This window comes from Plodia interpunctella, chromosome 20, assembly GCF_027563975.2.
Source record: "Plodia interpunctella isolate USDA-ARS_2022_Savannah chromosome 20, ilPloInte3.2, whole genome shotgun sequence".
NCBI lineage: Eukaryota > Metazoa > Arthropoda > Insecta > Lepidoptera > Pyralidae > Plodia > Plodia interpunctella.
In genome coordinates this window covers 8,161,258-8,175,357 of record NC_071313.1, presented here as the reverse complement: position 1 = coordinate 8,175,357, position 14,100 = coordinate 8,161,258, and the positions used below count along the sequence as shown (strand labels likewise).

At 37.0% G+C, this 14,100-nt stretch overlaps 2 protein-coding genes across 2 annotated transcripts; one reads left to right on the top strand and one right to left on the bottom strand.

Moving 5' to 3' along the window:
- The first annotated feature begins 356 nt into the window (after nt 1-356).
- Nucleotides 357-6,181, top strand: LOC128678746 (cytochrome b5-like). The gene is made up of 4 exons (XM_053760513.1): nt 357-429; nt 2,198-2,312; nt 2,655-2,783; nt 5,571-6,181. Exons 1-4 carry the CDS (start codon nt 419-421, stop codon nt 5,685-5,687), a joined length of 372 nt encoding a protein of 123 aa, XP_053616488.1. The 5' UTR covers nt 357-418; the 3' UTR covers nt 5,688-6,181.
- Nucleotides 6,182-8,785: 2,604 nt separating this feature from the next.
- Hcf (Host cell factor) lies at nt 8,786-13,416 on the bottom strand. Its single transcript, XM_053760478.1, has one exon. It carries the CDS (start codon nt 13,281-13,283, stop codon nt 10,773-10,775), a length of 2,511 nt encoding a protein of 836 aa, XP_053616453.1. The 5' UTR covers nt 13,284-13,416; the 3' UTR covers nt 8,786-10,772.
- Between the last annotated feature and the right edge of the window lie 684 nt (nt 13,417-14,100).

Genomic DNA, 14,100 nt, shown 5'->3' with positions numbered 1-14,100 from the left:
ACTTGGTAAGTAGATGTATTCTGTGAACCGCATTAAGATTTTACACAAAAATAGAAAAAAAACAATAATACATTTTGGGGGTCCCCATACTTAGAACTGAAACTCAAAAAAATGTTTTTATCAAACCCATAAGTGTGGGGTGAGAACTCTTCATGGGCGAGTCCGACTCGCACTTGGCCGCTTCTTTGTTTTTCGCGTTCTTACTGACAAACGGGTCAGAGGGACGTCTTTATATATGTGAGAATAAAGTCAACGTATGTTAAATCTAATTGCTCAATCGCTATACGTCACAAAACAATCCGTGATTGGCGATTACTTGTGATACCGTAATCAGTCGTTATCGATGTGTTATCAACGGATCAGATAGGATTTAGTGTTGAGCTCACTCGTGACGCGGCTGCCTTGAAGTGAAAAAGAAATGGCCGAGAGGTTAGTTCTGTATAACAGCAATTTAAATTTTTATTTTTCTTATTATTCAGAAAAAGGTTAAATCATTTAAGGGTGAATTTTACGACTGTTTAAACGCGGCGTGCAGCGTTTCATTTGTGTCGCATATTTTTTTAAATAAAGAATAATGTTTTTCAATTTAACATTTCTAAAATTAACATTGTACCAGTACTTTACTTATTTATAAAATAGGACAATTAAATTGATTACTGTGTATGGTACAATTTAATAAACAATAATGATAGCACACGGCGACGTTGAAAACATTCGTGAAATTCACCCTTAAGCTGAGGTATTCCTTGTCACTATCGTCCTTACAGTATTTGACAGTGACAAAACGAGACAAAACATACTTTGGCTCAAAGTATGCTTTAACTTATGGATAAGAAGGATAAGGACGGTATCGTCTTGTTTTCTTTTGACAAAAGCCTTCAAGTTACTTAATTATATACTACATTTACAAATATAAGAACATTATATTAAACGTTATGGTTTTTATGATTACATTACTTGCACAATACTACTACAATACTAGAACTACAATAATATAAATTTGAAAAAAGTGTAATAATATATTTTTATAGTAATAATTTTATATACAACCGTGATTCTTGTTAATATCCACAAATATAAGAGCAACCTTCAATGTAATGTTCTAAAATCTATGTTAAAATTATCCCTGTGTGGTTTGGCGGATACTAACGCGCGCGGGGCTTTTTCTAAATCTGTGGATTAAACATCCTTGTTAGTAGGCAACCCGACCAGATGTTAGTAAACAAATTCAAAATGAATTTGTAATAAAATATTATGAAATGTGTTTAAAAATGTTTTAAAATATAAATGATATGATAAGAAAAACTCTACTCAAATGTGAAATGTAACACCACCTTTTTGGAAGTTGTCTGTGATTGCGTTATGCAGCAGGAAATCGAAAAAGTTCGATGTTTCTGTCCAACCCTTACCTAACCGGTAACAGACAGAATTTTTCGCTGTTCGGTTATTATTTGGGAGTAAAGAATGCAATATTTAATTACATTTTATTTGTGTGTGGATTAAAGTCTGAAATTTCTATGTTCTGGGTCTGTACTAAGTGTTTCTTTATTTTCTATGGGATTGAAATTTTGCATAAAAAATCCACTTAAGAACTTCTTGCTAGTCAGTATTTTATCTAAATTATAGGCAAATCTAATCGTTGAGATAATTTATCAGAATAATAGTTCCTTCCGTTAATCGTTTGTAAGCTGTTATCAGTATTAATGTTATCGATAGTGTATTTAAATACCATGTAGTTTAAAGAGGATGATTTGGCGAAAATATTTTTAGGGTAATATATGCCGGCCATGTTATGTCACCAAAAGTCACGTTATGTAAAAAATTCGGCCAAGAACTAGTCGGATCTGCGAAACAATGGTTCTGTAAAATTTTCTTTTTTGATATGTACTTAATCCAAACATCGTATTTGGATTTTTCCCCTTATCTATAAGTATTGTAAGACATTACTTCTTGTCTAATGAATGGTTCTAGGTTAACGGGAAGTACCCTATAGGTTTTGATTGACCGACGACCGCGTTTAAATGAGTTTCTTCCAAGATTTCTTAGAATTTAACTTTATTTTTTTCTTGAAATCTTGACAGACGGGCAACGAAGTAGGTAAGAGTTCTGAGCATTGAAAATTGGTAGTACATACACATTGACGCCTTGGAAAAAATATAACAAAACAATTTATAGAACTCACAATATTGAATTTCAGTACAGTGAAAACTTATACGTTAGCAGAGGTGGCGCAGCGCGACGGCCGCGCAGGCGCGCCCATGTGGATGGTCTACAAGGACAGCGTGTATGACGTCACCAACTATGCTAATGAGGTAATATTCTCTATCTCTCTTCGCTAGCTCCCGGTTGTATTCGGAGCTGTTATGCTGCGAAGCCCAGCGTAAAAAAATATACCCTTAAAATTCTGAATAGAAAACCTTTTACGCTGTTTAGACTTGGAGAAGGACAATCAAACAAACACACTGTTTCAATATTAGTATGGAATTTGTAACATTTCTCCCTGTTTTGGTTTATAGGTACCTACTGTACAATAAAGAGTTGAATCGTTCATAATTTCTTGGGGAAACTATTGTAGATAGATAGCTCATTGAGAAGATGCTTCTTTTGTAATATAAAAGCCTTAGGTATGTCATCAGCCACCAGATTTGTTTCAGCACCCTGGTGGCGTAGAGTCTATCGTAGAAGAAGCCGGCACGGACGCGACCAAGGCTTTCGACCAGAGCGGCCACACCAGCGACGCCAGAGAGATCATGAAGAAGCTCAAAATCGGAGAAATAGTAGAGGTAATGCCATCCCACTCTTTCTTCTTCATCGGTCGTTCCCGCTCGTGGCCCCAACCTTGTCCCCGCCGGTGACGTTTGGGAATTTTTGTAAAAAATCTGAATCTCATTTGTCACCGGTTGCTTCCGTCTAAAAGGTAGCTAAATTTAAAAGTTAATTTGCCCTGACTCGGATTCGGCAGTAGGTAACCTGAATTTTAACATAAAATCAAATAATTTTTCTAAATGTCAAAAACAAAAACCATTTCCATTCTAGTGTTAGCTAGGTATCCCTATCACCACATACATGTAGTCACGTATTTGTTATCAATACAATGATTAACAAAAAAGCGACTGAATTATATCAGTAAGAAGTGTTAAGTGGGAGCCATAAAATCAGACAAAAAAATATTGGAAATCGATCAACTGACACGCACACTATTCAAGTAAATATAGCCTTCCAAGTTCAGAAGTCGTGGCTCTATTCACCTCGTACAAGATGAGGACAACAGGTACATTTGTATTTACATTAGTTACTTTGTAAATGAGCTTATTATTTCAATATATATACAGAGTGGAATAACGCTAGCTGAAAAAAACCTAAGAACCCTTGCCACAGATTATATAACACTGCTACCCTTACTTACGTATGTAGGTATGTTTTGAATACCTAGGTACCAGCTCTAATTACATATATCGTCATACAAACGTGACGAGTGTTTAAAAAGACATCATGTATATAATAATTTTCAGACCAAAGATCCATACATATAAAATAGAATAATAAATACATAATAGTATTAGTAGTGCGCATTTTAAACCCCAATGTCAGAAGGTGTGGAGTTAAGTTTAACGTGCCTGTCTAATTTTATTTTTGTTTATCTCGTGATGTTTGTCCATGGGATCGTAGCAGTGAAATAGCTGAACCGATTCTGATCTAGTTTTTTTCTATTTAAATGAGAATTTAATCGAGAGTATTAGCTGTGTTTGGAAAATGTGTGTTCAGCCATTTGGTAACCGTTAGCTCTTTTCTAGCAGATGAGAGGATGACAACAATTTATCTATATCTTCCACTGTGTGTGTGTGAAGTGCCAGATATTTTATCTCTCAGGATTTTGCCGCACGTAACTACGAGAGGCTACACTCAGAGATAAGACGTTGTCTGTAGACATCATTGATACTATCTGTGGCACCTAGTCATACAAACAGCATCACGCACGACGATCGCTATATCTAAACTAAAAAATTATACACTTAACCTGTAGATAAAACGCGCCAAAGTGATTTTTAATTTTAATAACAAATAAGTTCCACAATATATGTTTGGCACGACGTGTAGTTACCTTCATAATCTTACGAGTAGGTAAATCTAAACGTGAACATCTAACGTGCACCTGTCAACGGAATAGATGCGCGGGCGATTATCGTGAAATCTTCCTTGAGTGCTGGGCGCTTACCGTTAAAAATGTTGGTGACGTTTTAACTTTCATGACGACGTTTTCCTTCAACATATGCTGGTTTGAGTGACTGAAATGACCGTTAATATCAAGCCGCTGATTTTAGATCTTGTGCTTAGATACTACTAATATTATCTATAAATGGGAAGGTGTGTTTGTTTGTACATGTTCCATGTCAAAGCGGAACAACGCATTGAGCAGATTTTTGGTGTGGAGATGATAGTTGGAGAGCAGTAGAGTGTCATAGGCTATTTTTTACCGCGGGTGGAGCCGCGGGCAACAGCTAGTCTTTTATATTTTCGACAAATTCAAAGCTTACCTCGGCGAAAAGGGCCTGAAAATTAAATCTGATATCATGTTAATTTTGCGCCGAATTCAAATCTGATTTAAAACCACATTTAAGCATCCCGCAACCTTTAAATGTAACAATATTCATGAAAGTCCTGAATAAATTATATCATTGTTTTGTTCGTTTCTCCTAAACTTCGTAACTGGAATTGACAAATACTCTTCATTTACATTATATATTATTCAGGAATTAATCTAAAATCTGGTTTCGTAATTTTCTTTGCTTTAAAAGGAGAATGATGTTGGTCAAGCGCAAAGGGGATTTGACCACCAAGAGGTTGGTGCAGTTAATTACGATTGCTATTCATTGTCATGTCATTAGTTTCGATTTTACTTTTAAATAACGCATATTTTATCATTAAAAATTATTTTCTTGTATCTATTGTCTTTTATTAATACACATACTTAGTTTTGTTGAAAGTGTAATCGAAATAATAGACGTAAAAACGAAATACCTTAAAATGACAATAATTTAATAAGCGATCCTGCGCGATCACCGACATGATTTGTGAAAGGGCTCTTGATTCACTTCTATACCATAAGTCCCCTTTTGGTTAGTGGAGAAAGAATTTGAAACCCCCAGATTTTCTCTAGTTTTTCTAAAATAGCAGTCACTCGCACCTAAAGGCCACAACTTGATAAAGTTTCCTTCGCGTGTGATCAAACTTAGGACTTTCGTATCAATGATTCTTCGTACCAACATTTTGATTATTTTAGGCGGTATAAATATATTACGCACTGAACAAAATTGTATAGTCTAGGATAAATGGTCTATCTTTGTCTGGGTCTATGTACAAGTCTAAATCTAACTCTAGGTCTAAATCGTGATATAAATTTAGTTCAAAGTTTAATGATAGGTCTATGTCTGGGTCTAAATGTAATTTTAGGTCCAAGTCTGAGTAAAAAAAACCTGGAATGGTGTGGTGACCCCTACGCTACGAATGTCGTCATTTGTGCTCCGTTAATTTAATGAAACCAACTAATATAAAATCTTTCCTAATTACAGGAGGAAAAGAAATACGACGCAAATGGCAAGAAAAAGAAACGGGTGGTGAAGGCAGCGCCAGAAGGCGAGAGCAGTCGGAGTTGTCTCAATGTGGTCACGTGTGGTCTCATCGGATGACGAGCAACGACTGCCCCCTTTATATAGTTTACGCCTACCGTCAAATACTTTTTTAATTTTCGAAGGCCTGTGTTGTTTGAATGCGTTTCTTGTGTACTATAAAGAATGAAGACGAAGGATCCAGAAGGCCTACCCCGAAACATACGAACTCTTAGCACGTTACTAACGTCCACATGCCGTGGTTACCCATATTGGGTACGCATCGTGTAATAGAGAGAATTTGTGGACGCAATGACGTGTTACGTGTTTTATGTTTCATGGTAGCCCTCCATCCACAATTCCATATAATAAACGCACACACATAACGCATTAGGTCTGCACCGACCTTAAAGGAGTTACATAAGAAGCCACAAATTATTTATTTATCTTTTGGTTAAGAACTAAATCAGTGGATGAAAGTCGCTGGGATCCATGGCCATATAGACCATCGGAATTAGCGGATACAGAGATAGCCTAGCAGTTTACTATACTTAGTGTTCTAGTGGCGGATAAATAATATGAATCGTAGTAATAAATGATCCATTATGTTTTAATATAGCGGTATATTATAGGTTTAGGAGGAATTTATGAACAATAGTACAGACAGATATACGAACAAAGCAGACTGTGGTAGTAGTTTGTAGCTTAAATCCCACCTAATATTATAAATGCGAAGTTTGATAAGTATGTCTTCACGCTTTAAGTATCTACTTAACCAATCTTCTTGAAATTTTGCATACATATAGTTTGACCTTTGCCCAGCAGTGGGACGGAACAGGTAAAAAAATTGTTTAAAGTACGAAGAAGGACACGGGGTAGTTTTCATCCCGGAAAAATAACTGCTCCCATTGGAAATAACTGCAGTCATGCGCGGTAGTATTTGAAGTTCCAATTTCTGAATAAATTCTTTGATTAAAACGTGTGCGTTTCTCCAGCTAGAAAGTATATCCTACAGAAATGTGAATAGAACCTATAATTAGTGCCTAATCAGCTATGTATGTGCCCGGCGTAAAACATTTGTGCCTGTCGTAGTTTTTTTTTTAATGAAAAAAAAACTATTTCTTTTAGAGTAACGTTGTTCTAGCAAGAAAATTAAAAAAAAAAACTATATGTCATAAAAATCGACTGCAATCATTGTATTTAATTTATTGAATTTTTATTTTATTCCTAAATAGGTAGATGTAATCAAGAATTTTCATTATCATTCATTGATTTGTACAATTGAATTATATACTTTTTGTAAAATGTTGTATACCATAGATTAGATACATTTATTTATCTGTATTTATGAGACCTACGTTAAGTTTATAATTAGGATTATACAGGATTTTTTTCTAGTTGCTTAAATATTTTTTTTCGTAAATTATTTAAGCAACTAGATATCGGAATATTCAATAAACCACCTCAGTATTGTCCATTTATTTTATTTGGTCTACTTAAATAAACAACTGTTAAAAGCAGTCATCTAATTCTATTCTAATTATAAATGCGAAAGTAAGATTTTTAAATTGTTTCCAATTCACGCTTTATAACAAAATTTAAAATTATTTAAAAAACACCTCAAATCTTGCAATTTCAAAGCACCAATCTTGAAATTTCGCATACAAGCTCGTAGTTTGAAGTATAGAAAAGGCCACAGGGTACCTTGTCCCGAAGAAATAACTGTTTCCGTGGGACATCGGACAATGGAAATCGACCATCTTCAACAAAATTGACAAACATTTGATTTTAGTTTTCCGAAGCTCATGTTTTAACAGATTAACGGTATTAATGATTTTATCGTCAAATTCTATGAAATGCATCCCACGGCAAAAATCTGAGACGTGATCCTGCATACTCATGAATATCATAAATTATCATATCGTTTGTAGTAGTTTAACGAAAATGCTTTTAAATTTTATTTGTGTAGCTAATTGCTTTAGGTGAGTGCACAGACCATTTAGCCTTAGGTGAGTGCCTTATTGCCCTAGGCTTCGTGGATTGGAATCTCTTTAGACGTTTTAATTACAATTTACTTTTTTAAATATCGTTCGCCGAACTTTGACAGATTCGGCATACGTTTCTCGGCTACAAAATAGTTTTTATTTATTCGGACGCCACCTAGCGGAATATTTGTATACTATGTACCTAGATAGAAAATATTTATTCTTCTAGTTAGATGGCGCTATACTATCCCGAAAAAGTTCACCGAACTTTGGAGAATTCTGTATACATTGAGGATTTTTCACTGCAATAAATAAAAGTACTCATACAAACTACGCAATGTTCATGCGTTCGCGTTTGACGCGTGGAGACATAATTAAACAACGCCATCTAGTTAGAAAATTACAAAGTTATTCATATAGCGGTTATTCAACTACATTGACAGTACCAATATTCCACGCTAGATGGATCTCATTATAATTTTATGTCTGCATCACACTATCGCCGAACTTTGACAGATTTGGCATGCATACAGTGCCGATTTTAATAATTGTAATTTAATATAAATTTAATTCCATTTCAGCAAATAAAAGCACTCATACCTATGCTGAGTTCGACGCACAGATTCGACGATAGTGTGAGCGTGGAGTCGGCAGCAAGTTACTCTAGAAGATTTCATCTATCTCTGTGGGAAATTTTATTAAAATCAGTCCAGTAGTATTTAAATTTCATCATTACAACTTTCGAATAATAAAAAATAATACTGCATAATTAGATTTTTAAAATTACATTTCTAAGGAAATGTAATGTAATTATGAAATAGGAATTGCCAGTTTGTATGATTAGTCATTTTTAAAATGAGATACGTGAAATCTTGAATTAAAATTTCTGTTAGTAAAATATGTATTATTTGGATTTTGAAAATTGCAACCCCAGGGACATTGCAACTTGCAAGTGTTTGGAACTTTGTTATTTTTGAAGTGATACTTAAAATTTGAGAAAAAAAAAATGTGGTTAGTGAAAAATAAATATGGTGTATTACTCTGCATAGACAATAGCAGGGCTTTGCAATGATTTTTGATAACTTGTTGACTGACATGAATGATAAAATGTGATATTGTATGAATTTTCTGTTCAGTTATCAAATTAAAGCTATTTTGTTTGTGGTCTTTACAAGGTGCTAAATGAAAGTCACATTTATCCAAATCGTTTATTCAAGCAAATGAACATAATATGAACAAACTATAACATTAAATTTATCTACTTAATGATATTTACATTCCGTACCTCGCTTACCTTATAATGATCTATACGTACATACACCTAGGACTCTTATCCTAAACTGTATATATAAATGCAGAATACAATTTCAGCAAGTACTTCACTTGAATCCATATCAAAAATAAAAATTCAAATAATTTGACTTAAACCTCGCACATTCCCATACAAAACAATATTCTGCATTTCTATGTCAATTTATTCTTAAAGAACAGTTATTGATATATTAGTTATCAATAAAGTTGTCATTAAATATAGTAAAAGTGCCATATCGTCACTTGTACATTGGGACGCGTACATCGAAAATCTACCGCCACGCCAGGCACAACTTGGCGTCATCATGATAAAATGGAGTTTATTGCGAACGAGGAATATGCTTGAACCGGTGTTTTAAAATACATACACATCACTAATGCTGGAGTTTTTATTATTATTTGAGATTTCCCATATCACACCTTAAATCTCAATATTAAAAATGGCCAAAGCATTTCAGAATTAATGGACCTCCTTGTCATAATTATTTATTGTTTCAATAATAAGACTGATAAATATTAATTAATTTTTTCTCCATGAAACATAAACTAATCAAAACCGGAAAATTAATTTAATGAATAATGTGTAATGTATTATTTCCACCAGTACAAGCGCAGTCCTTAGTGGGCCCTACGCTGTGGCCAGCAGTAATACTGAAAATAGCCTCAGACACTTGCATTCTCACATTGCCTGGTAGCCCACTGGCCACAGCACAGCGCCGTACCAAGAACATCATCAACAATCATTGTCATATAAAACTTAAATATAATATTATTCTGCAAATAAGGCATTTCACTAATGCAGATGCTTTAGTCTTTAGTATCAATAGAAATTATATTTGTTTTCATGCAAAGTATGGTGTCATTACTAAAGACATGATATGGTATTGAGCTCTGTTACATCTGATATGCTCAAAGCAAAATATGATTTAAATGTAATCTACATGAGCTGAAAATCTCATAATTTTGATTTATTGCATGTTTGTATGAAAACAAAGTATTTCTGATAGATCACGGTCACAATAAACTAAAGAGTCAACATTAGCTCACCACAACTAAAACTAGGAAACAAAGCATTTCCCCCATGCTCGTAATGGTCAATTCACTTTGTGAACAACTTGATCAGCACTACAACTTGGGACCATCACAACCATGGGGCTCGTGTAACACATTATATCTACAAACTACACACTGCTGGGTTAAACCAAAGACAAAGGAAATATTGGCAGCTTAAATGAGGCGGAAGACAAAAATTTCATTGACATTTCAGATCAGATTGCGTTAAAATAATTGTCAATACAGAGAGAAAATAACTAAAAATATTGCAGAATTGTTTACAAACATTTCAATTTAATCATTTTACCAAAAGTAAGAGAGAAAGCCTCCATGATATTTCAAATAGAAATATCAATTGAATCAAAATATTTCTCTTAGTTCATTGACATAATCAGCATTACAGAATAAACTGCATAACAGGCACTTGAGAGCGAAGTCATTGAAACTGGGTCGCCAACTTAATTCACAACTTGTGATACATGGTGCAGAAAGAAAACAGCGTGCCATAACAAGTTCTAAGCAAAGTGTGAGCCAGCGTGTAATCTGACAACATTATCAATAATATTATTATTTAGAGTAAATAAAATATTTTAGTAAAAACTCTATGAGGACACTTTCTACACAGACCCATATAACATACAAAAATCATATACTATATCATTATGATTTAAAATATATACTATACTTTGTCCAACTCACAAGTGTTCAAATTTACATACAAGATTACCACCACACATTCACAACACTGCTTGTTGGCAACACTCATGCTCAAACGTAAGGACACTCTGATATTTCACTCGACTGTGGTATCAGGCATTCACTGCTGTTGATTAGGCTGTGAGGCCTGACTAGCCGATTTTGTGATAACAATGGTCTGCTTACCCCCAACCCCCGACTTGCCAAGCTGTAGAACGTTCGACGGCAGAGTGATGATCTTATTGCCGCCAACGGTGTTAGCTGACACTAGTTTCACGATCGTAGCGCCGGGTGAAATCCCTTGGCCTTGCGCCACGCTGACCGGCGCCGACGGCCGGTTCTGGACCATCGCGACTTTCGGAACGGTAGCTACAGTCATACCTGTTGACGTCTTCACCAGCGTCACGTACTGCGGCGTATTGCTCGACTGGGAGTTGGCACCAGGAGTTTTCTTGATGATGACAGGTATGCCCGCGTTGCCGCCCGACTGCCGTAGCACAGTGGCGCCCCCAGCTCCGGTTGTGGTCGCAACCGTCGCTGTTTGTTCGCCAGATTTAGCCGTAACTATCTTGTATACTGGTGTCTTCTGTCCACCAAGAGTGCCGCCCGCGATCTGTATGGCGCCACCGCTGCTTGCTATCACGGGCAGGTTACCCGCTCCGAGCTTTACAGGAACACCTGCCGCCACTTTGGTCTGGATATTGGCAACTCCTGCTTGCATAGGCACTCCACCTGCAGTCTTGACAAGAACATTACTTGTGCCAATTTTTACGTTGCCTGCGCCTAGTTTAAGCGGAGTCGTTGCGACTTGTCCCACCTTCTGGACGCTGTTGGCTGAAATTTTACCCTGGATGTTGGCTGCACCTATCTTTAGAGGGACTGTGTTGCCAGTCAGTTTGACGGGAGTACCAGCGCCTAGTTTGACTGGGACCGCTCCACTCGCACCTGTCTTCACTTGCACGAAGCGCGGGGTTCCACCGCCCGCCGCACCCGAACTTAACACAATCTGAGCATTTGACTGAGCAGTGGACACACGTACAGTGCCCGGGGTCCCGACCCCGCTGACGATCCTCGTGACGCCCGGCGTGACAGCGGACACTTTGATTTGCTGTGAAGAGCCAGCAGCCACTGAAGCTGGAGATTTAACAATAGTTTTGGCTTGATAAGTAGTTTGTTTCATTGTAGGGGTGTTTGGTGATATTTTAACTGCAGCAGATTGTATAGTAGCTGGAACTTTGACGGCTGCAACAATTTTTTGTGGTGTAGTCATAATGGGCGGGATGACAGGAGACGCCGCCGCGGCCAGCGGACGCACGGGAAGCTCTGCCGTCGGCGTTTGCGACACGGGTGAAGTAAGGCCAAATGCTTTAGTTGCATCTGGTTGCGACGCGACGGGAGATGCCGGTGGAGGCGCTGTCACTGGCTCAGCAGCGGCCGGGAACCGCGCCGGGGTTACCTTCCCGCATTTCTGTACTTGTAATACATAGGTAGTGATAGTATTCATTGCAGGCCAACACAATTCAAGAGATGTAGTGCCAGCACGAACAAGAGCGACGCGACCAGCTTGAGGAGGTACTCCAACTTCCAAATACCAGAGATCTTTGCAGCAGATCTGATTATTCCAAGTTTTCCGGTAGCCATCCCTTCCAGACCAAATGTACAATCTTGTTTGTATTGCAACAGCGCTGTGCCCAGCCCTAGCTCTTGGGATGCATTCTTCAAATTTATCCAGAGCAATGTTGTCCCAAGTCATAGACTCCAAATTTAGAGATGCAAGTGTATTAGTACATTTCCATTCTTTTTCATGAGTGGCAAGTTTGGATTCATCGGCTACTAGTGGTACCCAACCTCCATATACATACATGTGGTGACCGATGACAGTTGCAGTGTGGAGTGAGCGAGGTAAAGGTGCTGGGCCACCCACTTCTGGGCGAGACCATGACATGCTATCTACATCCAGTACCCAGAGGTCACCTAATCGTGAGCCACTCATACCTCCATATATTATAAGAGAGGATTTGCCAGTATTCTTGTCTGTGTAAGATACTCCACTGTGGGACTCTCTAGGGGGTGGGGACTGGCCATATGTCAATGGGATATCCCATACTGTCATAGATGAATTTGGATAAAGTTCCAAAGTGTATAAATCGTTAAGATATCGCGGAATATTATTCTTGGGGTCATCGCTCTCGTTGGCCAGCCCGCCAAATAAGTAAACTTTCCCATTGAGAAGGGTAAAGCTGTGACCGAGTCGGGGACAAGGAGGTATACCCTGCTTGGGCGGTAATGGCTTCAAACGCTTCCATTCCCATCGAGAGGCTTGTAATTCGTATAAATCGTTAGAATACTTGCCGTACTCCACCATGCCGCCAAACACCAAGAGCCGCGTGCCGTCGACCACGAACCCATATGCAGCACATCCTGGAGGCACTTCCCCTTTCGTAACAGGAACGAACCATTGGTTTGTAGTCGTGTTGAAGACGTGAAGCTCATGAACTATCCCTTCGTTTCCGCCGCCGAAAACTATCATCAAATCTTTTATAGCGACTGCCCGATGGCCATGGCGAGGTCGTGGTTGGGGTCCGGTGGGGTTGTAGACTTTTTGCCACTTAAGTACCGCGTTTTCCTTCATTTTTACTATACATTTGTCACTAAAAAGCTTTAAACCGTATGTATCGCAGGGATGCGTATCTATAGCATAGACAAGGAGAAACGTCGTAAATAAGCTTGGAAGAAAATATTCGGGTCACTTGACGCTATATGACACAATCCTATATACCTTTCTCTTTCACACTTATGAGTTACGCCTATGAGTAAAAAAAAATCACCTTATACAGCTTCGAGCGTATAACAAAAATGGCGTTAGCAACAGTAGTACCAACATCATAAATGCAAAAAGCGGCGTCGGACGTCAAGCCATCTAGTCTATGGTATTTTATAGTTTTAAAAATTTGTGTATTTTTTTTACAATAAATCTAAAAGACAACTTTTGTTCCACGGCATGGTGTAAGCAATTAAATTAAATACATTTTTATAACATATTTTCCTCTGTTTTTATATCGTACAGAAAAAAATTACGTATACTCGCTGTGCAGTGTAAATACCAATTTTTTTAAAAGTAGGATTCCGTATTATTAGTGTGTATAATGATAAAATGTTATATGTTACTTATTCATAAAAAAAGTTAAAATATATACTTTAAAGTATGTCTGTCTCTTTCTATAATAGCAAATATAATAAAATATGCTTTAAATTTTTATGAATAATGGGGTAAGGATATATATCACTAAAAATATAATGTTTGTCATAGTGTTTCCCTGCTGTTGCAAAAAAGTTAAAACTCTAAGCTAAAATATGTTTGTCTTTTTCTGACAATTTTAAATATTATAAATTTCGATAGTGATAAAATATATTTTAGCTCACAGTATGACTCTTTTATGACATAGGAA